This window comes from Pseudorca crassidens, chromosome 3 (genome assembly GCF_039906515.1).
Source record: "Pseudorca crassidens isolate mPseCra1 chromosome 3, mPseCra1.hap1, whole genome shotgun sequence".
Taxonomy (NCBI): Eukaryota; Metazoa; Chordata; class Mammalia; order Artiodactyla; family Delphinidae; genus Pseudorca; species Pseudorca crassidens.
In genome coordinates, this window is record NC_090298.1 from 163818129 (window position 1) to 163845977 (window position 27849).

Here is a 27849-nt window from a genome sequence, read left to right on the forward strand (position 1 = left end):
GACCCTTACCCAAACTGTGACTCTCTCCTGTCCCAACTGTGACCACTGTCCCCTTGCCAGCCCCAATTATACCACCACCCCATTCCAGCCTTTGCCCGCTCCCGTCCCCCTGTCTGCCAGCCCCTCTTCCTCCGACCTCGCCTGCTGGGGGTTCTAAAGCTGCGGACCCCAGGGTTGGTGGAGGGACCCCTGGGTTCCCTTCATATCCTGGGGTGGGAAGCTCAGTGGGGAGAACGGATCAGAACCTTCTCCAACCCCAAAGATAAAAAGTTCCAAAGGACTCGGCATCCTGTTGGGGGAGGGGAGGGGCAGGTGTCTGCGGAGCTCGGCCACGCCTCAGCGCCGCCCACCCCCTACTACCCCTCCTCAGCCCCCGCGAGGGACTTTCCGGTGCAGCGGAGGGGCGGGGAGCCGAAGCGCAAGGTGCGGAGGCGGCTGGGAGGGGCGGTTCCGCTTCTCTTTGCTGTTCGGGCGCTGGACCCCGAGAGACAAGCGGGCGGCGCTGCAGCGCTGGGCCTGGCAGGGCCGGGCCGGACTGGGGGCGCGGGGACGCCATGCGGGGAACCCAGGCCGCTCCCTTCCCGCCGCGGCGGCGGCCGAAGCTGGTTTTGCTGCCTCTGTTGATGCTGCTGTTCTGCAGGACTCGGCCCCAGGGTGAGTTACGGAGCGAACTCGTGTCGGCGCTCTGCCGCCGCGCTCCGCGGAAACGCACATCCTCCAGGGTGAACCGCAATTTTTTGGAATGAATGACAAAGGTCCGGATGCCACTCTGCTCCCCCCCGGGACAGGGACCGGGCGATGAGAGGAGTTGGGGAATGGGCGGCAGCGAGGTGGGAGCCAGGGTCCGGGGTTGGGCGGGGGTAGGGGAAAGGGCTCTTCGGGTGGTAACAGGATGTAGCTGGTAGAGGGAGGGGAGGAGTTATGCCCGAAGCCTGGGGAGCGGTGCCCAACGCCCCCTTCCTGCTGATCACTTCCGTAAGGGGTAGGGGGAGTTCAAGTTCTGGGGTGTGAGGGCGGCTGGGGGAATTGACCCCCTTCCCTCGGACCCTCCCTCCTCCCTCTCCAGGCAGCCCTGGGCCATTGCAGTGCTATGGATTTGGACCCTTGGGCGACTTGAACTGCTCATGGGAGCCTCTTGGGGACCTGGGAGCCCCTTCCACGCTGTACCTCCAGAGCCAGAAGTAGTGAGTACAATGGAGTGATTTGGGGAAACAGAGGCTTTGGAAGAGTGACCACTCAGGTTCTAGACTTCTCAGGTTGAGAGGACCCATTAGTCCTGCCCACCCGCACCCCCCAGCCCTGCCCCACTCTCAAGCCCTTCACTTCCAGGTTCCCTCATTTCCTTGCTGTGTTACCCTGGACCAGTCACTTTCCCTCTCTGAGCCTCTGTTTCTTCTTCTATCAAGTAGTGATAATAATGGAACCTGCCTCTCAAGGCTGGTTCTGAGAATTCAATGAGTTAGGCACTTGGGAAAGAAAATGCTTAATGATTAGAAGCTGTTTTTATTGCTGTGTGACCTTAGGCAAATAGCTTAACCTCTCTGAGCATATGAAAAGATCATTTGGTCTGGTGCCAGGGATGCAGCAGTGAAGGAGACACAGAAAGCCTTGTGGAGCCCACATTCTGAGGGGGTGACTGATGTTGCTTCACAATGAATCACACCTGGAAACACAAATTCATTTCAAATTTGGCTAAGTGAGAGGAGAGGGAAAGGAACATTTGAAGATGGGAACTGGGATGGGAGGCTGGTCTTTTTTTTTTTTTAACGATGGTAAAATACACATAAAATTTACCACTTTTTTTCTCAGCCTTTTTTAAGTGTACAGTTCAGTGGAATTAAGTACAGTCACGTTGTGCAACCATCACCACCACCCATGTCCAGAAGAGGGGCGGGGGCTAGGATTTTAAATTGGTAGAGGATGAGGGAGTAAGAGAAGGTCTTCCCCTTTTTTTTTAACGAGGTGAAATTCACATAACATGAAATTAACCATTTGCCAGTGAACGGTTCAGTGGCATTGAGTACATTCACAATGTTGTGCAACCAGTGCCTCTATCTAGTTCCGAAACATGTCCATCACCCCAAAACGAAGTTCCATCCCCAACAGCGGTCACTTCCCATTCCCTGGCAACTACTAATCTACTTTCTGTCTCTGAGTTTGCCTGTTCTGGACATTTCACATAAATGGGATCATATGTGGTCTTTTGTATCTGGCATGTGGTCTTTTGTATCTGGCTTCTTTCACTTAGCATGTTTCTCAGGTTCATTTATGTCGTAGCGAATCAGAACTTCGTTCCTTTTTGTGGCTGAACAATATTCCACTGTATGGATATACTACGTTCATCCACTCATCTGTTGATGGACATTTGGGTTGTTTCCACCGTTGGGCAATTGCAATTGGGCGATCGTGACTAGCACTGCTTTGAACATAATGTGTACACGTTTTTGAGTCCTGTTTTCAGTTCTTTGGGGTATATGCCTAGGAGTAAGATGGCTGGGGCATATGGCAGTTCTGTGTTTAACTTTTTGAGGAACCACCTAACTGTTTTCTGCAACAGCTACGCCGTTTTATGTTCCTACCAGCAACATAACATAACACATGTGTTTTTGTTGTTTTTTTCTGAAGGCCTTGATTTGAACCTTTGAAATCCAACCCTTCGGGATGTCCTCAACTCCTCTCTCTCTCTCTGTCACCCACAGCAGGCCTTGCCGGCTCTGCCTTCTACATTATGCAGAATCTGGCACTCCTCACTTCCTCAGCACCCACCATAGTCCAGTTCCATCATCGCTGGCCTGGAACGTGCGGTCACCTCCTCCCTGGATTCGGTTTCCACCCTTAGCCCCACAGTCTGTTCTCCACCACAGCATCCAGAGGACACCTGTGAACTTCGGTTTTATTTTTTTTTTAATATTTCTTTCTTTCTTTATTTGGCTGTTCTGGGTTTTAGTTGCAGCATGTGGGATCTTCGTTGCGGCATGCGGGATCTAGTTCCCTGACCAGGGATCGAACCCGGGCCCCCTGAATTGGGAGCACGGAGTCTTTATTTTATTTTTTTTTATTTTATTTTTGGCTGCGTTGGGTCTTCATTGCTGTGCACCGGCTTTCTCTAGTTGTGGCGATTGGGGGCTACTCTTCTTTGCGGTGCGTGGGCTTCTCATCGCAGTGGCTTCTCTTGTTGCGGAGCACAGGCTCTAGGCGCGCAGTATTCAGTAGTTGTGGCACACAGGCTCAGTATTTGTGGCTCGCGGGCTTAGTTGCTCTGCGGGGCATGTGGGATCTTAACGGACCAGGCCTGGAACCCCTGTCCCCTGCATCGGCAGGCGGATTCTTAACCACTGGACCACCAGGGAAGTCCCGCACCTGTGAACTTCTGAATCAGGGCATGTCCCTCCCCAGCTCACAGCCCTCCAGGGCTCCCACCTCACTCAGGGTAAAAGCCGAAATCCTTCCTGCAGCCCATCAGGCCCTGTATAATCTGCCTGTCACCTCCCTGCCCTCACCTCCTCCCACTTGCTCGCTCACTCACTCTACCCCAGAGGACAAGCCTCCTCCTCACTGTTCTTCGTAAAACACCAGGCACAGTTTGGCCACAGGACCTTTGCACCAGCTGCTCCCTCTTCCTAAAATGCTCTTCCCGAGGTATTGCGTTGTTCCACACCGCATCCTTCAGGCCTTTATTCAAATGTCTCATCAGAGAGCTTTCCTGACCACCTTTCCTAAAATAGCACTGTCACTCTTCATCTTATCATCACACTGAATCCCTCTCACCCTGCTTTATTGTTCTCTGTATCGCTTATACCACCATCAGTTATATATTTATGAGTTTCTCATTTGCCTCCCCCACTGGAACACCAGCTCCGGATAGTGGATCCTTGCCTGCTTTGGTCGTAGGCCTATTCCCAGCTTCTACAACAGAAGTATATATTTGCTGAGTGAACAGTTGCGTAGAAGTCAATGTGCGTATACGTAATAGGTGCTCAGTAAACAAAATAACCAATGCTCATGTAACATGTATCGTGTCCCTGACACTTGCTGTTCTAAATGCGGTCCATTTCTCATCTCATTGTTCCCCTCCCCATTCAGCCCTTTCAGCAAGCACTTTTAAAAAAAGACATTTATTTATTTGGCTGTGCCAGGTCTTAGTTGCGGCACGCTCGTTGGGACATGCGGGATCTAGTTCCCTAGCCAGGGATCGAACCGTGGTCATTGGGAGCACCGAGTCTGAACCACTGGACCACCAGGGAAGTCCCTCAGGAGGCAATTTTATCACCCTCGTTTTGTAGATGAGGAAACTGAGGCACAGAGAAGTTAAGTTGCTTGCTCAAGGTCACACAGCTCTGAAGCAGGAGAACTGGGATTTGAACCCAGGCAGAAAATATGTTATCATTACGGCTCTGGGCCCCGCCCACCGTATGCTGCCCCGATTCTCGCATCTCTCCTCACAGCCATTCCAACAAAACCTGGACAGTGGCAGTGCCCACTGGGCAGAGCCGGGTGACCATTCCACGGGAACAGCTCACCACGTCTGACGAACTCCTTGTCTGGGTGGCCAGGGCAGGCCAACCTCTCTGGCCCCCAGTCTTCGTGAACCTCGAAACCCGAAGTAACGGGCGGGAGTGGGGGTTTGCTATGTGTGGGGTGGGTGGTCTTGGAGGCCCTGGCTCAATGCACCTCCCCTTCCTCAGTGAAGCCGGATGCCCCCCAACTGTACCCTGATGTGGACTTCTCAGAGGATGACCCCCTAGAGGCCACTGTCCAATGGGCCCCTCCTATGTGGCCACCCCATAAGGTCTTGGTCTGCCAGTTCTACTACCGAAGGTGCCAGGAGATGGCCTGGATGCTGGTGAGTGTCAGGGACCCTTTTCCCCACCCTACTCTGGGCGGGGCCCGGGACATCATTCCCAAATCAGACACCTAGCTCAGAGCTCATTCCTCAGCTGGCCCTGGAGTCTGTCCACATTCCTCACAGAAGGCCTGTACATGCATCTCGTTCAGTTAAAAAATGTTCCCCCAAGATAATCTATAAATTCCATGCAGTCCCAATCCAAATTCCACTTGGAATTTTTTTTTTTTTTTTTTGGCCACGCCGCGAGGTTGTGCTTGCGGGATCTTAGTTCCTCGACCAGGGATTGAACCCGGGCCCTCGGTAGTGAAAGCAAGGAGTCCTAACCACTGGACCTCCAGGGAATTCCTTCCACTTGGAATTTCTGAGAAACTCGGTAAACTTCCTCTAACGTTTTTGTGAATGAATAAAAATCCTCAAATAGCTTTACCTTAACCTTAAAATAAGAGGTTAACAGCAGACACTTAGCATCTACTGTGTGCTGTCTATTGAATCCTTACAAGAACTCTTTGAGGTAGATGTGTTTTATGCCTACCCATTTTACAGGTGATGAACAGAGCCTGGTTTTCAGTAAACGCTCAAAAGTAATAAAAGCAGCTCACATTTCTGAGCACCTGCCACACGTCAGGGCCCAAGCTAAGCAATCTTGATGAGTACCAACCTCCCTATATAGTAGATGCTTTTAAGATCTCTATTTTATAGTTGGGGAAGCTGAACCTCAGAGAGGTTAAACAACTTTCCCAAGTTCACACAGCAAAAAAAATGGAAGACAACTCCAGTGCAATGGGACCCCAGGAGTTGGGGAGCCTGCCCATGCACTTTAAGAGCACAGCACCAAAGTTGCAAGTATTTTTTCATCTCATATCTCATTGGCCAGAACTTAGTCACATGGTCTCACCTGATTGCAAGGGAGACTGGGAAATGTAGTCTTTATTCTTGACACACGTTCCTGACAGATACTCAAGGGTTCTATTTCCAAAGGAAGAAGGGGAGAATGGATATTGGGGATAACCCACTGTTTCAGTTACAGCTTTTCATGCAAAACACTACAATATAGAGCAGAGTTGTTGTCACTATGAATATTCATGCAATTCAGAGCAATGCTCAGATGCAGACTTTGCAATCTAACTGCCTGGGTATGAATCTCAGCTCCAGAACTCACCAGCTATGTGACCTTGGGTATGTCACTTCCCCGCTCTTGGCCTCAGTTTTCCTCATCTGTAAAATGAGAAGAATATTAATAATAGAATTTACCACCTACTGCTATACCTGGCACAGAGGATAATCAACTTGTCTCTTTTTTCCAGGGATTGTCCCAATTTTAAAACCAAAAGCCCTGTGTCCTAGGAACCTACTTGATCCCAGGCAAAGCAGGACAGTATTGGTCATGCTATTGACATATAAGGCCAGGTACTTTCAATTCAATCTTCAGCCTCATCATTCTCCCCTGTCTCTCCCCCAGCTGGAACCTGAAGTGAAATCCATACCCCTGACCCCTGTTGATATCCAGGACCTGGAGCTAGCCACTGGCTATGAGGTATCTGGCCGCTGTCACGTGGAGGAAGAAGAGGATCTGTGGAGCGAGTGGAGCCCCATTCTGTCCTTCCAGACACCACCCTCTGGTGAGGATCTCTGGGCTTACCCCTACACCCTCAGCCCCTCTCCTGGAAGTCTGGCCAATCATGCCATTCTTATTTGTCATATTTTATAGTTGGGAAAGCTGAACCTCAGAGAGGTTAAGCAACTTTCCTAAGCTCACACAGCAAAAAAAAAATTGAAGACAACTCCAGCGCAGTGGGACCCCAGGAGTCGGGGAGCCTGCCCTTGCACTTTAAGAGCACAACCCCAGAGTTGCACGTATCTTTCATCTCATATCTCATTGGCTAGAACTTAGTCACATGGTCTCTCCTTTTTTCATCCTTTCCAGCTCCAAAAGATGTGTGGATATCAGGGAACATCTGTGGGGCACCAGGCGGACAGGAACCCCTGCTTCTGTGGAAGGTGAGTTGTGAGGACCATGTCTCTGCACGTGTCAGGAAACCCCAAATAACAGTGACGTAGAGGACTTCCCTGGTGGTCCAGTGGCTAAGGCTCCGTACTCCCAATGCAGGGGGCCCGGGTTTGATCCCTGGTCGGGGAACTAGATCCCACATGCTGCAGCTAAAGATCCCACATGCTGCAACTAAAAGATTCCTCATGCCACAACGAAGATCCTGCATGCTGCAACTAAGACCCAACACAGCCAAATAAATAAAATAAATAAATATTAAAAAACCAAAAAACAATGTTGTAGGGAGTTCCCTGGTGGTCCTGTGGTTAGGACTCTGGGCTTTCTCTGCCGAGAGCCTGGGTTCGGTGCCTGGTTGGGAATGAAAATCCTGCTGAGCAGTGGGGCAAAAAAAAACAAACCAACCAAGAAAACAAAAAAACAAGCCAAACCAAAAAACCCCCCCAAAACAATGATGTAAACAAGACGAAGGTTACTATGCTGCCCTCTTGAGGTTGCTTCAGGGCTTCAAGGAGGGGATGCTCAGAGAGGTCCTGGCATAGTGCTGGGTGCAGAGAAAGACTCCACCAATGTTGGCTGAATCTAGGAGATCTGAGCTGAGACATGAAGATGGGTACAAGTGTTCCAGTCGGGGGGACACCAGGTGCAAAGATTTAGAAGCAAGACTAGGCTCAGCTCCACAAAATACAGCAGAATATGCTAAGGACTTTGATGCTAGTATTAAAGGGCATTGTGAGATGACAGACAAGAGTGAAACAGTCCTCACTGATGCAAATCTGCTGAGCACCTACCGTGTTCCAGACATTGCAAGGCCCTGGCTCACAGTAAATATGGCAAGAGACAAAACAACAGGGCTCATACTTTCTTGGGCCACACAATCTAATATCACTAACTTTAACCATGCATAATACTTACAGAGCTCTTATTATGTGCCAGGTCCTCGCCTCCAACACTTATTTACATTCACTAACTTTACAGATGAGAAAATGAGACATAGAGAGGCTACCCCAAACCAAACAACAGCTATGTGGCAGAGCTGAGGTTCTCTGGCTTTCAAACCTTAATTCACAGTTTCAGTGCCTCTTTTATTTTTTTTTTAATTCATTTTTTTTCTTACTTTTTTGGCCATGCTGCACGACATGTGGGATCTTAGTTCCCCAACCGGGGATCAAACCTGTGCCCCCTGCATTGGAAGTGCAGAGTCTTAACCACTGGACTGCCAGGGACGTCCCTCGTGCCTCTATTTTATAACACATACTTTGTAATGCCCCCTTACTATACTGAAATGAAATACATAGCTAATATAACCCATATATACATATATTTTAAAATGTGTATAATACAGTGTATTGTATTATAGCATACTGTGTAGAGTGTATTGTAATATTCAGTAGAAAATAAAGGGGAAATAAGGCTACTACATAATGGCAAAATATTCAGTTCACCAGTATGATATGAATAGTAAATCTGTATGTACCTCATAACGTGGCTTTAAAATACATAAAGTAAAAATCGAGGGGCTTCCCTGGTGGCGCAGTGGTTGGGAGTCCGCCTGCCGATGCAGGGGACGCGGGTTCGCGCCCCGGTCCGGGAGGATCCCATATGCCGCGGAGCGGCTGGGCCCGTGAGCCATGGCCGCTGAGCCTGCGCGTCCGGAGCCTGTGCTCCGCAACGGGAGAGGCCCGCATACCGCAAAAAAAAAAAAAAAAAATCGATAGAACTACAAGGAGAACTCCATAGAGTCCACAACCGTCGTGGGAGATTTTAACATACCCCTCTAAGTAATTTCATAACAAGCAGATGGAAAAACAAGTCAAGATCCAGAGAATCTGAACATATGCATAACAAACAACCTAATGGACTCACATAGGAAACATCAGAACATGCATTCTTTCCATATGCCAACAGGACATTTACCCAAATCATCCACATGCTAGGCTATTGAGCTGGTTTCCAAGGACTTCAAAGGGATGAGGTGATGCTGGGCACATTGAAAAATTCTCTGATCAGAACACAGATTGTGCTGGAAATAGATAATAAAAAGTGCTTAGAAAGTCCCCGTATGTTCTGAATATTTCAAAATTCAGTGAATGTTAAAACCAGATCCCAGAAGTTTTCGTATTTATACATCAAAATGTGTTTGGTTCTAGGATCAGTTAAAATTATTAGACAGGGTTTTTCATCTACAGAAGTTTCCAGTTGGGATGACCTTCAAAAGTTACAAGGGACGTGGGACAATTTTTTTATTTCTAGGAGAGGGTAGTGTCCCTGGCTCTTGCCCATCAAATACCAATCATTGAGGCAACCAAATATTCTCACAAGTTTCCCCAAAGCACTCTGGAGGGTACTATCCTCTTTGCTATGCGTAATTACTCCTCTATACAACAGTGGGAATTTTGCAGTCCCTAAGAACTGCACAAGACAGACTAAGGTAAGGTGAGGGAAGACAGGGTCATATAAGTGCATGGTCAGATCCTGCCTGTCGTTAGTTAAAATCTTTTTTATTTATTTATTTATTTTACTTATATTTTTGGCTGCATTGGGTCTTCGTTGCTGCACGCGGGCTTTCTCTAGTTGCGGCGAGCAGGGACTACTCTTCGTTGCGGTGCGCGGGCTTCTCATTGCAGTGGCTCCTCTTGTTGCAGAGCATGGGCTCTAGGCGCGCGGGCTTCAGTAGTTGTGGCACGCAGGCTCAGTAGTTGTGGCTCACGGGCTTAGTTGCTCCGTGGCATGTGGGATCTTCCCGGACCAGGGCTTGAACCCATGTCCCCTGCATTGGCAGGTGGATTCTTAACCACTGTGCCACCAGGGAAGTCCTAGTTAAAATCTTGATAATTTGTTTGTCATGGTTTTTCTTTTTTGCATTAATTTTTTTTAATTAAAAAAAATTTTTTTTGACCACGCCGAGCCTCACGTGGGATCTTAGTTCCCCGACCAGGGATCAAACCCATGCCCCCTGCATTGGAAGCGCAGAGACTTAACCACTGGGCTGCCAGGGAAATCCCTGCATTAATTTTTTTTTTTTTTTTTTTGTGGTACTTGGGCCTCTCACTGTTGTGGCCTCTCCCATTGCGGAGCACAGGCTCCGGACCCGCAGGCTCAGCGGCCATGGCTCACGGGCCCAGCCGCTCCGCGGCATGTGGGATCTTCCCAGACCGGGGCACGAACCCGTGTCCCCTGCATCGGCAGGCGGACTCTCAACCACTGCGCCACCAGGGAAGCCCCCTGCATTAATTTTGATTGATTAAAATATTGCGTACAACAGGGTCCTACTGTATAGCACAGGGAACTATATTCAATACCCTGGATAAACCATAATGGAAAAGAATATGAAAAAGAATGTACACATATGTATAACTGAGTCACTTTGCTGTACAGCAGTAATTAACACAACAGTGTAATTCAACTATACTTCAACTACAACTATACTGAAAAATAAAAAAAAAATTTTTTAAATATTGCATTAAAATATAATTCATCTTGATTGGATTTTTGGTATCCTCTTGTTTTGCCGCCAAGGTGAGTGCCTCACTCACCTCACCCTAGTTCTGGCCCAGGAGCTGTATTCTAATTCCACCTCTGCCACTGAGCCACTCTTGAGACTCGGTTTCTTCATCTTAGAGTGAAACAAAAACATTTCACAGACTGGTTTGTCAGGTGACCTCACTGAGAAGCACAGTATGTGCCTGATAAATGGGAGATATTAACCACTTCTTCCCCTCATCCCTCAGGCCTCGGGACACTGCGTGCAGGTGAGCTACAGAGTCTGGTTCCAGATTAAAGATCAGGAGGTGATCCAGGAGGAGACCTCATGTTGCAACATCTCCATCCCCACTCAAGCGGAGTGGGCTGGGGTGTCCGCCATCAACGCCACAAGCTGGGAGCCTCCTACCAACCTCTCTTTGGCCTGCTTGGGTAAGAGGCTGTGAGCTTCCTCTGAGCAATGCCCTGGAGGTGCAAGAGGGGACTTCCCGAGTGGACAGCTGAGATTTCTCCTCCTTATCCTCTAGGTCCAGGCTTTGCCCCTCGCGGTGTGGTGGTCAGCATCATCCCTGTAAGCTCGGATCTGCTGGTGACTTGGCAACAGGGGTCCGGGGGGCTGCAGGAGCATGTGGTGGACTGGGCTCGAGATGGTGACCCCCTGGAGGATCTCAACTGGGTCTGGCTTCCTCCTGGAAACCTCAGTGCTGTGTTGCCAGGTGAGGCCCCAGGACACCTGGGTTCCCATTTCAGCTGTTGGAGAGTGGACTGATGGCTGGATTTGCAGAAGAGAGTGTTCAAGTATCATTAATTCGTGCAAGAAATATTCATTGACTACCTACTGTGTGCCAGGCCATGTTCTAGACACTGGTACACAGTGATGGTCACTGATGCGTATTGGCATTTACCATAAGCATTAAATCATACAAACTTCCTTATAAAGTAGGTTTCTGCTATTATCATACAGAGAAAGAAAAAGGCCCAGAGAGGTTAAGCAACTCACCTGAGGCCATACAGCAAGTATGTGGTAGAACCAGGATTTGAACGACATAGTCGGGCTCCTGAAGCTAAACCCTGAACCATCACCCTACTGTCCTCTCAGCAGCATCCCCACCCTCATCCCCACCAACATCTCCATCCTCATCTTGTAGGGCAGGCACCCAATGAAACAAAAAACAAGTATATCTGTAATGTAATTGGGGCAAAGTAAATCAGGGTAAGGGAGAGGAGGGAGGATAGCTATGTCAGAAAAAAAAGGTAGGAAGGGTCTCTCTGGGAAAGTGCCATTTGAACTAAGACCTGAAGGAGGCGAGACAGAGAGCCATGAGGATGTCTAAGGGAAAAGCAAGAGGGAACAAACAGTGCAAAGGCCCTGGGGCAGGATTGTGCCTGATGTGTTAGAGCAGCAGTGAGGAGGCCAGTGTGGCTGGAGTGGAATGAGCAAGGGGGAAAGTGGGAGGAGGTGAGGGCAGGGAGGTGATGGGGCAGAGTGTGCAAAGCCTTGTGGGTCATGGGGAGAACTTTGGCTTTTGCTCTGAGTCAGGTGGGAGCCACAGAGGGTTCTGTGCAGAGGAAGGGTGTGTCCTGACTCAGGTGCTTACAGGCGCCCCCTGGCTGCTGTGGGAGGAACAGACTGGGAGGGCAAGGGTTGGAGGTAAGAGACCCAGGAGAAGGGACTGTGTATGTCCAGGTGGGACATGGTGGGAACTGGACCAGGTGGGGACCAAGGAAGGGAGAGAAGCAGGCAGATTCTTGTTGGGGAGTCTTAGAGCAGAATTTGGGGGACCCGTTTGGATATGTCGCACCTCATGTGCTCATCCAAGTGGCATTGTCCATGGGACTATCAGATACTCAAGTCTCAGGTCTAGCAATAAGTTCTAGGCGGGGATTTAACACTGGGGAGTCTGTCCTTGGTGTAAAGAACTTGGGAGAGTGTGAGAAGGTGTTGAGCGAGAGATATAGCACAGAGTCCCAAGACCCAAGAGTATATATGGACAAAAGAAGAGGAGCCCCAATTCTGGAAAATTCCCAGTTGGGGAAGCCCATATGGCAGCATTAGGTTTTGAGAAGGGATTTCAGGAGGCTTACTTACTGTAATGAGCGGTGTCAGGGCCCCACTCATAGTCCAGCATTGGACTATCTCCCAGCCTCTGGCACCTGCATTCCTGGCCTGAGGGCTTTTTCTGATCTGAAGCATTTTGCCTGCCTGGACAGCTGGAAGTGCCGGGGAATCAAAGCCCCTCAGAGGCGGCCCTCTACCAATGACTGATGTTGGTTGATGGATAAATACCCCAGCTCCCACCCTCCTCGGGTGGGACGGTGCTCAGGATCGTGCTCTCTGCTGCCACACAGAGTTCGCCAGCAGGACTGAGCCTTGGTTGGCCATGTTGGGAACTTGTTCTCTAACACATATTTACTGGGTGACTCTCCTTCCCTGCTTCACTTCCCCACTGCCCTATTGGTGTTTTCTGGGGTTGCCTCCCAGATCAGTTACATTTATTCAAATTCTTATATCAAGGTGTCCTTCTGGGGACACAAATGAAGATTCCTACAAAATAAGAAATGAGTCGGGGAGGGGAGCCAACTCTAACTGGTCTTTGCTCCTCCCCCACTCAGGGGATTTCGAAGGAGGGGTGCCCTACCAAATCACGGTGACAGCAGTCTCTCCTTGGGGCTTGGCCCCTGCCCCCTCCGTCTGGAAGTTCAGAGAGGAACTAGGTAAGTGGTGGGGCTGGAGGATGGAGGGTCCTGGAACCCTGGCAGAACTTGACCCGCTGACTTTCTCTCACCAGTACCCCTGGCAGGGCCAGTGCTTTGGCGACTCCAGGATAGCCCCCCAGGGACCCCTGCTGTAGCGTGGGGAGAGGTCCCAAGGCACCAACTTCGGGGCCATCTCACCCACTACACCCTGTGTGCACAGAGTGGGACCAGGCCTTCTGTCTGCATGAATGGTGAGCTCCACTGCTGCCTGCCCCTGTTCCCAGCCCCCACAAGACCCACCCATCAGCCTACCCCTCCCCTTACCCCCAGATGGGCCCCTTTGGCTCCCTCTCAGCCCCTGGGAGAACACACACTATCATGGGTTCCCTAGTGGATAATAACCCCGGTGGCTATCAACGTAATAGACTGTCATTTGGCTATTAAAAAAGGAGACTCCGATCTATATTTATTGACATTGAAAGATGCCTGTCATATCTTATTAAGTGAAAAAGATAAAAGGATTGTAAAACTTTGTGGGGTTCCGTTTTTGTAAAATAAACCCAGCACTGAGTGAAGCAGAGGCACAAATATGAAAAGAAATTCCCCCACAATGTCAATAGGGACTGTAGGATTACATATGATTTTTTTTTTTTTTTTTTTTTTTTGCGGTATGCGGGCCTCTCACTGTTGTGGCCTCTCCCGTTGCGGAGCACAGACTCCGGACGCGCAGGCTCAGCAGCCACGGCTCACGGGCCCAGCCGCTCCGCGGCATGTGGGATCCTCCCGGACCGGGGCCCGAACCCGTGTCCCCTGCATCGGCAGGCGGACTCTCAACCACTGCGCCACCAGGGAAGCCCACAAATTCCTTTTTAAAATACCTTTTTTACCCTTTCCACTCCAGTTTTATTGAGATGTAATTGACAGCATCACCGTGTAAGTTTAAGGTATACAGTGTAACGGTTTGGCTTACGAATATTGTGAAATGATTCCCATAAGTTTAGTTAACATCCATCATCTCATATAGATACAATAAAAAGAAAGAGCAGAACAATAATAAAAATTAAAAATATCCTTTTTTTCTAATTACCAAAGTTATCTGTTCTTTTTTTAAAAACTGACACATTGAAGTATACTCAAGTATATCGTCATTCTCATCATTTCACTGATACGGACAATGCAGCTTCCATATTTTGCCATGTGTACGTTAACATAGAGATAGGAGTTGTGCTTTTTGAAAATTTTAAACTTCTTTATTATAGAAAATTTCAAGCACAAACAAAAGTTGGAAAAAGGGCTTCCCTGGTGGCGCAGTGGTTGAGAGTCCGCCTGTCGATGCAGGGGACACGGGTTCGGGCCCCGGTCCGGGAAGATCCCACACGCCGCGGAGCGGCTGGGCCCGTGAGCCATGGCCGCTGAGCCTGCGCGTCCAGAGCCTGTGCTCCGCAACGGGAGAGGCCACAACAGTGTGAGGCCCGCATATCACAAAAAAAAAAAAAAAAAAGTTGGAAAAATAGTATAACAAATCCCTGTGTACCCACCATCCAGTTTCAATGGTTTTCTGCATTTTATCAATCTTGTTTCAATTTATCCCCCCCCCTTTTTTTTCTAGAGCCTTTGGCATCATTTCACCCCTAAATAATTTGGTACTTCAGCATTTGTCTCTAACCGATAAAGCCTTTTTTTTAACATAGATACTTTGCCATGATTGCACCTTGCACAAGTATATAGATATCCTTAGGTTAAAAATCATATATATTTATGTGTACATGTACCTATAATTAAAAGAGGACTATGTTATAGGCCCCTGAAGCTCATGAACGTGATGTTTTGCAACTTTCTTTTTCTCACCCGATTTCACTTGGACACCTTTCTGTGGCAGTATATCTTGATCTGTATTCATGTCTCCTGTAATCCTATAACAAACCAAAAAGCTGCTTCCTCTCTTGGCTTAAAAACCAAAAAGGGCAATTCAGTTAAAAAGTAAACAAAAACAGTTCCGGGAGATGCAAATGTATTCCCCTCGTCTGGGGTGAATTTCCCTTCACTGGATTCTGTGCAGGTGAGGGATATGATACTCATGCATCCTTTTATTTATGCAAATATACAGTCGACCCTTGAACAGCAGGTTCGAACTGCGCAGGTCCAGTTATACATGACTTTTTTCAATAGTAAATAGTACAGTACTATCTGCGTTTGGTTGAATCTGCAAATGTGGAACTGGGCATCCAGAGGAACCACAGATAAGGAGGGTGGACTATAAATTATACTGTACTTAGATTTTTTAGAGAGTGGAGGGTCGGCACCCCTAACCTCTGCATTGTTCAAAGGTCAACTGTATATCTTTTTTTTTTGGTTTCGTTGGGTCTTTGTTGCTGCACGCGGGCTTTCTCTAGTTGCGGCGAGCGGGAGCTACTCTTTGTTGCGGTGCACGGGCTTCTCATTGTGGTGGCTTCTCTTGTTGCGGAGCGTGGGCTCTAGGCGTGCAGGCTCAGTAGTTGTGGCGCACAGGCTTAGTTGCTCCACGGCATGTGGGATCTTCCCGGACCAGGGCTTGAACCGGGGCTTGAACCCGTGTCCCCTGCGTTGGCAGGCGGATTCTAAACCACTGTGCCACCAGGTTAAGTCCCCTGTATATCATTTTTGAGTGCTTTTTATGTGCAGGCGCTGATCCAGGTGCTGGGAATATGGCCCTCGTGGAGCTAACTTTCTAATGGGGGACATGAAGGTATAGACAAAGTAAATAAGGTCTAAGCAGTGTGTCAGATGGTGATAAGTGGTGGATAGAGAATAAAGCAAGGAAGATGAGTGGTGAAGCAGGCGCTATTTTACTCGCGGGGCGGGGGCGGTCAGGGAAGGCCTCACTGAGAAGGTGACCTTGCAGCAAAGAGCTGAAGGAGATGAGGAAGGAGCCATGTGGATATCTGGGGGAGAGTGTTGCAGACAGCATGGCACGTGCAAAGGTCCTGAGATGGGACTTGACTGCCTCCCCAACCGCTCTGGGTGTGTCCTTCAGTGAGTGGCAGCACCCGGACCATCACCCTGCCCGACCTTCACTGGGGTACCTGTGAGCTGTGGGTGACCGCGTCCACCATCGCAGGACAGGGCCCACCGGGTCCAAGCCTCCGCTTTCACCTACCAGGTATGGGCCTGGGGCAGGACTGCCATGGGAGGGGTCCCGGAGAGAGGGGCATTGGAGGGCGTTATGTAATCATTACTGAACTTCAGGGGGTGGACATGTAGACTTCGGGATGTTGACGATGCTAAATACTGCTGTGGATTATCAAGCAATGTGTGTCTCTGACCCTTTCACCCCATCCCTGACCTTGACCTTTTCACAAGCCCCACTCCCACCCCAAGATTTCCCCCACCCTTAGCCCCTACCCATTCATAGGCCCTGCCCTTTTATCCACCTCCCTGACCTATTCCCAGCTCCACCCATGAGCCTTACCTGACCCCTCCCCACCTCCCTGGTGTCCAGATGTTCTTCTGCCCCTCCCCCCTCCCTCCAGATAACACCCTGAAATGGAAAGTTCTGCCAGTTGTCCTTCTCGTATGGGGTTTGCTCCTGACGGGCTGTGGCGTGAGCTTAGCTACCTCTGGAAGGTGAGGCTGTCAGACACATGGGTCTCTGCCCAGGTTGGGAGGACAGCTGGACATTAGCTGAGCTTGGGGAGAGATGTGGTAAGGGGATGATGCTTCAGGGCTCTGTGACGTTCCTGGACCCTACGATCTGGGCATGGGTGTCTAGCCGCCTGGATTCCCTGCCCTGACTCTTACCTGCTTGCCAGGTGCGTCCACCTGCGGCACAAGGTACTACCCCACTGGGTCTGGGAGAAGGTTCCTGATCCTGCCAACAGTAGTTTCAGCCTGCCCCACATGAAGGTGAGCAGAAAGCTGGGCTCATCAGGGCCCTTTGGGGGATTGGGGAAACCTCAGACAGTGGGGAGTAGGTGAGAATTGGCGGGTATGAGGGGAGGAATCTCAGCCTCTTCTCTTCCCAGGAGGTGCCCCAGGCCCAGCCCCCTGGGGACTTGCCCATCCTGGAAGTGGAGGAGATAGAGCAGGTACCGATTATGGAGGCCCCCCAGGCCTCAGCCCCACTGGACTCTGGATATGAGAAACACTTCCTGCCCACACCCGAGGAGTTGGGCTTTCTGGGCCACACCCCAGGTTCCAGGTTACGGACTGAACCAACCCCAGGAGGGGAGAGGGGTGCTCATTTGACAGATGAAGACACTGAGGCTCAAGGAAGCTGAGTCACTTGCTTGAGGACACCCAGCCAAGGAAGAGCTGAGATTGAAGGACCCCTACAGAAAAGGGCCTGGTCCTACAGGGAATATACGGATGGATGAGGGAGCAAAGAAAAATATATAAAATCCAGAGTGGCAGGTGCCTTCCCAAATCTGTCCTGCTGCTATAACAGAACTGTAGTTGGGTACACTCCCAGCCTCCCTTGCAGCTGGGTGCAGCCACAGACTGAGTTCTTATGAGTGGAACATAAGCAGAAGTGACATGTGCCTCCAGTGGGTCTGCGTGGGGGCTCTTCCACATTCCCTTCCCTTTCCCATGAGCTGGAGCATTGATGTGCCCTGTGATCCAGCTTTGGCCACACCCAAGGTGAAGGCGGAGCAAGAAATGGAAAGGAACCCGAGTTCCTGAGTGATTGCCTGGATCAGAAGTGCCCAGAGAAATAAATTCTTTCTGTTTTGATAGCTACTGTAGCTTGAGGTCTTTTTGTTACAGCAGCCATATCTACACTCTCACTGATTCATAATCTTTGATTCTAGCAGAGTGAAGCCCTCCACTTCCCACCAGGAGACGGTGAGGTGGCTCTGTGCCAACAACAGACACACTCACACTGTCCAAATGCTCAACATTTTATTTTCAAGTATAAAGGCTTTGTCACAGAAAGGGGCCAGGGTCACAGGCAGTGTGCAAGGGGTCCAGGAGCCCAGGTGGAGATGGACATGTGGACCAGCTGGCTCCCAGGTGCCATCACCAGTCCCGTGGTGCCCTGTCTGCGCCTGGGACCATCTGCTGATGCCAAGAGGCCGAGGTAGCTGTGAGAGGAGCTGGGAGTGGGGTAGAGGGCGTGGGCTCACATAACCGCACAACACTGGCACGTCTTCTGCTTAGGGCCACTCGCCTCTTCGCCCTCGGGAGGGGCAGATGGCTCCGGCTGCTGGGCAGGCGCGTAGGTGGGCACCGCCTGGGCACTGGGGTTGGCCCTGGGCTCCTCCACCTGAAGCAGTGGCTGGCACTCAGCAGGCTGCTCCTGAGCTGGGGTCTCTGCCAGGAGGGGGGTGGCATCCCCAGAGGGGTCCTGGCCCTCATCAGAGGTTTGGGGCTTCACTGCTTCCGCTTCTGGGGAGCCTTCCTGCTTCTCCTGCGGCTGCTGTCCTTCTTCCTCCGGCCTTGGCTCCTCCTTGGCCCCCAGGGGAGCCACTTCCTCACTCACTTCCTCTGCCTGACACTCCTTTCCTCCTCCTGACTCTCTCTGCTCTTCCGGACTCAGATCTCCCTCGGCCCCTTGAGTCTTCTCTGTCTGCAATGGCTCTTCACCTGCCATTCTCTCTGCCTTCTGTGATTCCTCATCTCCTTTTGTCTCTGCCTCCGACGGCTGCTCACCGCCCGTTTTCTGTACCTTCAGTGGTTCCTCATCTCCTTTTGTCTCTGCCTCCGACGGCTGCTCACCGCCCGTTCTCTGTACCTTCAGTGGTTCCTCATCTCCTTTTGTCTCTGCCTCCGACGGCTGCTCACCGCCCGTTCTCTGTACCTTCAGTGATTCATCTCCTTTTTTCTCTGCCTCCGACAGCTGCTCACCGCCCGTTCTCTGTACCTTCAGTGACTCCTCGTCTCTTTTTTCCTTTCCCTCCAATGCTTCCTCACCTCCTATTCTCTCTCTCATCAGTGATTCCTCACCTTCTTTCCTTTCTGTCACCAATGGTTCTTCAATTGCCTCTAACTTTTCCTCACCTCCTTTCTGCTGTACTCCCAACGGCTCCTCCCCTCTTTCCCTCTCTGCCCTCAGAGGTCCTTCAACTTCTTTTCTTTCTGCCAACAGTGGTTCGTCACCTCCTCCCATCTCTGTCTCCACCTTTTCCTCAACTCCTCTCCTCTCCGGCTCCAAGGATTTCTCACTTCCTTTCCTCTCCACTGCCAGTGACATCTCTGCTCCTTCTGGCTCTGCGCCTGCCATTCCCTCACTTCCTCTCTTCCCCGCTAATTCCTCTGCCCACCTCCTCTCCGCCTCCCACGTTTCCTCCCCGCCTCTGCCGCCTGCCCCCAGTGGACTCTCATCCTTTCCCTCCCTTCCCAGTGCCTTTGGCCCTTCCAAGCCCTCCAGCCCCAGCTCTTCCCACTGCTCATTGAGGGTCACTCTCTCCACCCAAATGAAGGACCCCTCCTCTCCTCCAAAGCCCCCCTGCCCATCACCATCAGCGCTGCCCCTGGGGGCACCTTCCCCTTCTCCAGAAGCTGCTCCCCCCGGTCCCTCCTGCAGCCTCAGTGAGCTGGTCTGTGCAGCCTCCAGGCCTCTGCCCGCCTCCCCCATGGCCTCTGAGTCGCTGCCCTCTGTGCCTCCCACCCCTTCCCAGACTACCTCCACGATATCCCTGTCCTCCCTGACCCATGAAGGGAGCTCTAGGCGTCCGGCTTCCTGTCTGTCCCCGATGGCCTCCATGACCATCTCCTCCACCTTAGCCTCCAGCTCTGGGCCTGTGGGCCCCGTGGTACAGTCCTCCGTGGCCCTCAGCCCCTCCCAGACCACCTTCACCGTGCCTTCCCCTTTGGCCTCATTCACTCCCCCGTCAGACGCCGCCACTCCCTGACTCGGCGCCTGCTCCGGAGGGGGGCTGGATCCAGGGCAGGGGCCATTGGCTTCTGAGGAGGCCACTGCTGCCCCAGGGATCCTCCTTGGGGCTGGCGGAACCCCGACAGACTCGTCTCTGGACTTAGAGGGGTCCACTGGTCCGGCTGGTATGGAGGCGCTCTTGTTTAGATCAGTCTGGTCTGGGGGCGTGAGGGGAGAAGGGGAAAGGAGAGATGGGGCAACAGAGTGAGATTCAGGTCCTTCCTCTTGTGACCCCCAGACCTCAATACACCCACCTGCAGGACCTGCCTCCACGGTGGGCTGGGATAGAGGACGGTGACCCTGCAGGGATGGAAGAAACAAGGTCAGGCCGGCCCACATCTCCACTTCCAGCCTCCTGCATGCCAGTACCCCTCCCCTGCTCAAACACCATCGATGGCTCCCCGTTACCTTCAGGACCAAACCCTCTGTTGTACCTCAGCCTTCCTGACCTGTCTCATCTCCCTCTGCTCCATTGCGTTGCACACAGTAGGTGCCCAATCAACACTGTGGCCGTGCAGCCAATCCCTCTGTATTGGGGACCTACTCTGCCAGCTACTGAGGTTACTTAAGGGACACTTAAGCCTTTTGCTATTGGAACTTACATTCCAGTGGGAGGAAGCAGGTAATAAACATAAAACAAATCTGTAATTCAGGGAGTGAGAAGGGCTATGATAGGAAAAAAAGAAAAGAAAAGAAAAGCAGGATAAGGGGCTGGGGAATGCCTGGGAGGTGATGGGGTGCCTCCTTTAGGTATAAGATGCAGAAGGGCCTCTTGGAGGAGGTGACATTGAACAAAGGCCTGAAAGGTGAGAAGAGCCAGCCTTGAGTCAAAAGGTAGGAAAGGGCATTCCAGGCGGAGGGCACAGCAAATGCAAAGGCCCTGGGGCTACAGTGATTTAGGCAAGTTCAAGGAATAGAACAGAGGGTCAGGGTGGCTAGAGTGGAGTGAAGGAAGGGATCAAGGGAAAGATGAGCCCAAGGGAGGGGAGCTGAGGACACCCCTGCAGGCCACCTATGCCAAACCCCACAGATCTCCTATCCTACCCTCCTCTTTCCAGCCTCTAGGCCTTTGTCCAGGCTGTTTCCTCTGCCTGTATTCCTGATTCCCTTCCAGATTCAGCATAGATGTCACTGCCACCAGGAAGCCGTCCCTGAGCCCCCAACCTCACTCAGGTACTTCTTATGAGCTTCCCCTATATCCTGGGCTCCCCCCTCACAGACTCGTTGCACCCCATCTCCTCATCTGGACCGTGAGCTCTCTTGGGCCAGGAATCATGCCTCGCGCATCTCTAGCAGGGAATTCCCGGCTTAGACTAAAAACCCAACAAGTGCTTCCTATCCCAATTAAAGGTCTCCTCTCCTCTTTCGTCCTGAAACAGGCACCTGGGAGCCAAGGTAAAGCATCAGGGAGAGGTGGGGACTGTGGAAAACCCACACATCACCGTGGCCAGGTGCAAATATTACTGGATCTTTGGACTTCAAGGAAAACACGGAGAGTCAGATTTTAATGTGAAGTTGTCTTGGTTTTCAAAAACCTGTATGTTGTATGGCCTGCGTTGTATCTTAATAGAGACATTACCAAAACAAACCCCAAAACTCCAAAAGCCACGTAGATGCCCCAAATCATGCGAGCATCTCCCGATGACCCTTTCCCACCTTTGAGACTGAATTCCATGAACACTTCCCCACATTTGCTGACTGCTTTCCTCATTCAGGTCGTATTGGCAACCATATATCAAAACGGTCCCTTGTGCCCGTTCCAGGTACTAAGCTATGATCTCACCAACCCTCTCTCACACCTCTTCCAGGTGTGTGCTGTTGTTATGCTCATTTTAGAGATGGGGAAACTGAGGCTTGGGCAAGGAAAGCAGAGGACCCAGAATCTAAACTGTGCTTGGAGAGGTCCTGCTTTGGGTTCTGCTTGCCACACCCCCTCCTCCCACCGCCTGCTCCCCTAGCTCCTCACCTGTCGGCGCCAGGTGGGCTTGCCTGTGGGCTTGTGCTGGGCACCTGTGGATGCACTTTGTAACAGCTGCAGCTGGGACTGGAGTCTGGGGAAGAGAAGGGGCTGCTGGGAGCCTGGACCTCGGGCTTATGGACCAACCCCACCCGAAGTGTCAGTTGGAGTGGGCTGAGGGGCCTGGCCTAGTCAGGCTGGGGCAAAGCTGTCAGGCAGGGGCCCTACTCACGTGAACAAGCTGCCTTCCAGGTTCCGGATGCGGGCCTGAGCCTGGTCCTCAGGTGACTGGGGGTCCTGTGAGGCGGGGTCCTGAGGCCGCTCCGGCTCTTCAGCTGCCCCGTCCATTAGCCAGCGTTCCCGGAGAGACTTCCTCTGGGCATGGGAAGGGGCACATGGACTACCCCATCTCATGTAGCGCCCCCCTCTGGATGTCCCACCCTGGGCAGATTTCTTATTGCCCTACGACCACCCAGATGGGACAGACATTTCTCCCTCAGGCTGGGATACGTGCCCCAACGATGCCAGGTGGGGCAGACACCCCGTTACCAACCCATAGCTTTCCCACGCTGGAAAAAAAACACCCATCGATCTCCCCAACCTTTCCAGAATGGGACAAACACCCCCAAAGGTGAACTCAATGTCCCTATGAGCCCCTCCCTACCCCAAAGAGGAACAAACACCTCCATTGTCCCCACACTCTTCCCAAAGGTGGAACAAATGTCCCCATCACAACCACCCACTCTCCCAAGCTGGGGAGGACGCCCACCCCCAAAGCTGGAACCAATGCCCCCCCATGTTTAGACAGAGCCTCCTTTGGTTCCCAGAACTGACTCTCACAGACACTCCCACTTCATTGCCCGGGCTAAGCAGGCGCCCCTGCCCGCCCCCAACCTTGAGTCGCTCCACACGGAGTTTCTCCTCCTCCAGCTCCCGGCGCGCGGCGCTGATCTCCTCCTGCAGCCGCCGCTTCTCCTGCGCACAGAGGACCAGGAGCTTCCCGCGGGCCGGGTGAGGCCGGGTGGGGCCGCCTTCCCCCCTTCCTCCCTCCCTCCTCCGCCGGGCTCCCGGGGGCTCCCGGGACTCCCGGGACTGCGAGCCGCGCCGTGGGCGGAACACAAGCCTGGGCCCCGGGCCGGGAGGGGGTTGCGGAGGCCCTGACTCAGCAGCGGGTGGGGGCGGGGCCGGCGGGGGCGGGGCCGGCCGCGCCCGGGATGCTGCAGAGGCCTCGCCCGCGCGGACCTGGGGTCTGTGGGTGGGAGGGCCTTGGAATGGGAATCCGGGGGTAGGGGGTGTCTGAGATATGGAGTTAAGAGGGACGGGATTCAGAGAGATGGGGGTCCAGATATGAAGATCAAAGGGAGGCGGCTAGTGAGATGGGGGGGTCGGAAATGGAGGTGCAGTCATGGAGATCCAGCGAGACTAGGATGTAGAGAAGGGGTCCAGAGAAATGGGGGTTAGTGAGATGGGGGGTTCAGAGAGATGTGGTCCACAGAGATGGAGATTTAAATATGGGAGTTTAGAGAGATGAGGTTCAGATATGGGGGTCTGAGAGATGGGGTTCAGACATGGGGTATCTTGGAGACTGGGGTTCAAAAATGGAGCATCGGCTGCTATAGATTTCAAGAGTGCGGAGTTCGCAGCTCTCCATTCTAGGGGTGTCAGTGATCAGAGGAACTGGGGAGCGGAGGGGCCTGAGGATTTAGGTGGGGCGCCCCGAGAAAGACTGGAGCTGAGGGTGCTTCCCGCACCTTCAGAGCCCTAGGCCTGCTCCCTGTGATAGGAGGGAGGAGAGGAAAGGGCTTGGGGCAAGGCTAGGGTTGCCCAGGGCTCCAGGCTGACCGCACTGGTAGGGCTTCACTTACCGCGATGACCTCTAGCCGCTGCCGGTAGAGGGAGCTCTCTGCCATGGGCCTGCAGGGAGAGGGAGGCGGCTGCCAAAGGGGTCTCCCAGGGGCCCACACCTCAGCAGGCTCACCTCTCGAATACCCCTCTCTGAGCCAAGATCCCTGAGCTGCTGGGAAGCCAACCAAAACCCAGCACTTTCCTCTATTTCCCCTTTGCACCTGGGAGGGGTCGGGGCAGAGGGCAGGGGTTCTGTGAGGGAGAGAGAGCAGAGACCATGACAGACTGAGCTAAATCCCTTCCTAGGCTTGACAACACCTCTCTGAGCCTCAGTTTCCCCATCTGTAAAATGGACCAGGATAGCTTGACCTTCACCTTGCAGAGGTGAGATGATGGCCTTGCAAGGAAGTATCCATGCAGGAAAAAACTTAGGACATAGTGCTCCAAAAACAGTAGCATAGTTTATTATTAATAATAATTTTAGGGAATTCCCTGGCGGTCCGGTGGTTAGGATTCCGTGCTCTCACTGCCGAGGGCCCAGGTTCAATCCCTGGACGGGGAACTAAGATCCCACAAGCCGTGTACCTCAGCCAAAAAGAAAAAAATAAAAAAATTTAAATAATTCCCACGACTAATAATGTTTTTGATTAATTATAATAACCATTCCCAGAAACTCTCGAATCCCACCAAACCCGAACAAGGTCCTTTCTGGACCTTGGCTCCTACACAGCATCCCTTAAGTGCTGGGGGGTGAGGGAGTCTGGGGAGAAAAGGGTCCATCCCACCATGGACACATGCCATTGCCATGGTAACTCCGGAGTTGCCTCCTCCACCTGCAAGCCACCATCCCTGGGGGCAAGGGTCACCAGGTCACACTGCCTAGTGCCGGACTCTGAACTGGGAGGAGGGGGAGGGGGACTCGCCGTTTAAGGTTTAACCTGAGATTACCCCCATTGTTGTCCTCCTCAGAGCACCCCAGGATCCCCAATTCCCAGCCTCCAGGGCCACCCCTAGTCCATTTGGGCTCCCCCTGGAAGCTGGAGGCTGACTGGTACTGCAGGGCACTTCAGGGACAGTCATCATTACATCGGCCTCTCATCAGAGACATGCATTGAGCACTGACTACGTGCAGGTGTTTCACAGGCCAATAACTAGAAGGATATATCTGTCTGCCTGTTGGCCCTGACTCTTAGCCCAGGGTGGGCACAGAGCAAGCCCTCAAACATTTATTAAGTTGAGCACTAACTAACCTCATTGCCCAAACTCTGGTGGGGCCTCCCAGATCTTCTCTGGCCTCACCATGAAGGTATAATAGTGAGTTCACACTTAGCACTTACTATCTATAGCACTCTAAGTGCTCTATGGGGCTTTCGCTAGGCTCCCACAGCCACCTCCCCCTCCCCCTCCCTGCCCTGATCTTGAGACACTGTAGTCAACTTTTTGCTGAGTTGACATTCCAACTGAGAAGAAAATCAGCCAACCATTAGCCAGTGCACACCAGGTGCCAGGCACTGTTAAATGCTTTACTCACAGTAACTTATTTAACCCTCTCTACCATCTTAGAAGGTAAGTATCAATAGTAGTACTGTCCCCATTTGACGGATGAGAATACTGAGGCCCCAAGAAGTGGCAAAAAGACTTGTCTAATGTCCCTGAGTCAGGATTGGAACTCAAGGCTCTCAGATCCCCAATACTGGGAACACTGTGGGGAAGAGGGAAGTCTAGGCATCCTCCTCTTGACGACCAGGAGACAAGAGATCTGTCTGGGGTGTCCCCAATTCCAGTTGGGGCAGGATGCTGAAGTCATGCTTTCCAAGGTATCCCAAAGGAAGCTCAGACCCCCTGTTAATAAGTTTGCCCCTGGGGGGAAGGCTAAAGTCCCCCCTCTGCTCTCCCACCCCCAAGATGTAATCTCCCTGCCTCTTCCTTGCTGGGGGGAGGATCAGATTCCCATTGCTAGGCAACCAGGTTTGTAGTTGGTGAATAATGCAACGGGGAACCCAAAAGAGTGAAGAACCAAATTGGGGTCCCTGGGGGGAGCCCCTTTTCCAGAACTCTTTACAAACCTCTGGAGCCCCTCCACCCTCTTACTTTAAAAAGCCCTCACACCTCGAATATTAAAATAATCTGCACATTTCGTTAGATGTTGCTTATCTCTAACTCTGCAAGAAGAACATTCACGGTGGTGGCTTTTTGCCCCACCAAGAACAGTCGGTGGTCATTTCATTAAGCAGGTGATCATTTCCATTTTCCCATTCTCTTTCCCAGTTTGGGAGCTGTTAACTTTTCCCTGTTGGATCTCAAGCATTTCCTCCCACCCTGGACACTGAGGGATGATTCTAGAGGCAAAACATAGGAGTCAGAGACCTTGACATTCCCTGCCCCTCACCCAAGTAATAGCCCCACCCCCCAGGCTGGACTTTGGGCTTGGGCCTGCCAGCGGAAAGTCCCCAAAAAAGAAGGGGGTGAGGGTTCACACCTCCCACCCGACTTTCTGGGGAGGGGGGCATTGAAGAGCCTGGGGGGCTGGCTGCCGGCCGCCCTTCACTCTCCCTGGCCCCCTTAGGAGAGGCTAGCTGGAGGTCTCACCTCCCCTGCTCCGTGGAAAGGCCAGTGTCTTCCATGAGCCCCTCCCAGGCCCTGCCCACTGGCCCCCCTGACCCCAGACACTTACATGGGTGTGGCCGGAGACCACACCTGGCTTTGCAGGGCCATCTCTGCCCAGAAGCCCACGTTCTGGTCCCTGAGTCCAGGACCCACCACCCGCTTGCCGAAAGGTGCCCTGGAGGCTGTGACTTGGCTGTCGGGAGTGGGGGGGGGCTGCAGGCGGGCACTGGGAGAGCTGGTCCAGCTGGTTTGGGCCAGGAGGCGGGAGACGCATGGGCCGGGGCGAGGGGGGCCGGGGGCTGGCGGAGCAGTTCTGGGGAGGTACTATCAGCTGTCCTGATCAATTATTTACCAGCCAGTGGCCTCGTTGCTGCACTCAGCTGCCTCCTGGCAAACACACTCTCACATGTGTGGTCTAGCGGGTGGACGGGCGTTTGGAGTCCCTGACCCCCTCAGACAATGGTACCTCCACTTGCCACCCTAGACATTTCTAGTCCAGTCGCCCACCAAGGGTCACCCACCTTTGAGTACTGTTGAACACCACACAAGGGATACTTTTACAGGCTAGCTGCCCTCCCTTCTTGGACCCTGGTTCTGGGGCGAGGAGGAAGGGCTGATCCAGCTAGAGGATTCTGGAGACCAGAGCCTGTGCCCCATGGGAACCAGAACGTCTGGGCTCTGGACAACTCTGGGCAACTTCCCCTAGGTTTCTAGGCTTCGGTTTCCCCTTTGGGAGAATAAGAGAATTAGATCAAACAGCCTCCAGGACCCTGGATACCCCTTAGATGTGATAACAATTGGGGGAGTGTGGTGATGGGAAAGGTCTAGAGAGCTTCCTACCTAAATCTTGAGGGTCCCTGTTCTACCCCACATCCCATTCTTAAAGGGCCAGCACCCCTTTTCTCAGCTGATTATATGTTTCATCCAACCACTCTCTTGGGGAAATCATTTTTACTCTCCAGGCTGGTATCCTGCAGCCCCCAGTGCTTCCCTTATCACAGCCCTGGTCACACTGTGCAATTCTGACATAAACCTCAATGAGAAGAGCTCTTGTCCTGGGCTCTTTGCTTTACTTATTTATTTTTTTAAATTTTAAATTCATTTATTTTTATTTTTTATTTTTTGTGGCCACGCCACACTGCATGCAGGATCTTAGTTCCCCGACCAGGGATCAAACCCCCTGCATGGAAGCGCGGAGTCTTAACCACTTGGCCGCCAGGGAAGTCCCCTGGGCCCCTTGCTTTAGAGGGCCTGCTCCCCATGGGGCAAAGGGAATGTACCCAGCTAAATCGTCCCTCCCTGCTCTAGATCCTACGCAGGGTGTCCAAGAAGTGGCCAAGGGCAGCTGTGGGCAGAGGGGTGAGGAAAGAGCATGGGCGTGTGGGATGGGCTCCCTAGGTGCTTGCACAAGGCTCCTCGCTGTGTAGGACACTTTGGGGTGGGAAGCAAAAGGGGCCAGACTGAGGGCTGGGGTTTTCCTGTGTCCCACATTCAAGTACACAACTCCTAGGGATTCAAAATATTTTCAATTGAACGTGGTCATCTAGGTCATTCTA

The 27849-nt window shown here is 52.1% G+C and overlaps 2 protein-coding genes across 6 annotated transcripts; one reads left to right on the top strand and one right to left on the bottom strand.

The window, feature by feature from the left end:
* Positions 1–406: 406 nt before the first annotated feature.
* Positions 407–21398, top strand: IL27RA (interleukin 27 receptor subunit alpha). Of its 4 annotated transcripts, XR_010942428.1 has the most exons (15): positions 407–654; positions 1067–1184; positions 4446–4603; positions 4686–4843; positions 6306–6465; positions 6771–6844; positions 10583–10766; positions 10862–11050; positions 12948–13049; positions 13124–13282; positions 16045–16170; positions 16541–16634; positions 16820–16913; positions 20943–21057; positions 21264–21398. XR_010942428.1 is itself a non-coding variant. In XM_067733556.1 (14 exons), exons 1-14 carry the CDS (start codon positions 555–557, stop codon positions 17285–17287), a joined length of 1971 nt encoding a protein of 656 aa, XP_067589657.1. In that variant the 5' UTR covers positions 410–554; the 3' UTR covers positions 17288–17743. The 4 variants fall into 4 exon arrangements, 3 of the variants coding, with proteins under 3 accessions (XP_067589658.1, XP_067589657.1, XP_067589659.1); XM_067733556.1 differs by lacking the exons at positions 20943–21057; positions 21264–21398 and adding an exon at positions 17033–17743 and having other exon boundaries at positions 410–654; XM_067733557.1 differs by lacking the exons at positions 13124–13282; positions 20943–21057; positions 21264–21398 and adding an exon at positions 17033–17743 and having other exon boundaries at positions 408–654.
* On the bottom strand, positions 17894–26540 carry PALM3 (paralemmin 3). Of its 2 annotated transcripts, XM_067733555.1 has the most exons (8): positions 26361–26540; positions 23707–23755; positions 22736–22816; positions 22074–22216; positions 21851–21935; positions 20139–20184; positions 18871–20042; positions 17894–18807 (listed from the first exon to the last, which is right to left on the bottom strand). In XM_067733555.1, the coding sequence occupies exons 1-8, from the start codon at positions 26399–26401 to the stop codon at positions 18130–18132; spliced, it is 2295 nt and encodes a 764-aa protein (XP_067589656.1). In that variant the 5' UTR covers positions 26402–26540; the 3' UTR covers positions 17894–18129. The 2 variants fall into 2 exon arrangements, with proteins under 2 accessions (XP_067589656.1, XP_067589655.1); XM_067733554.1 differs by having other exon boundaries at positions 17894–20042.
* Positions 26541–27849: the final 1309 nt, after the last annotated feature.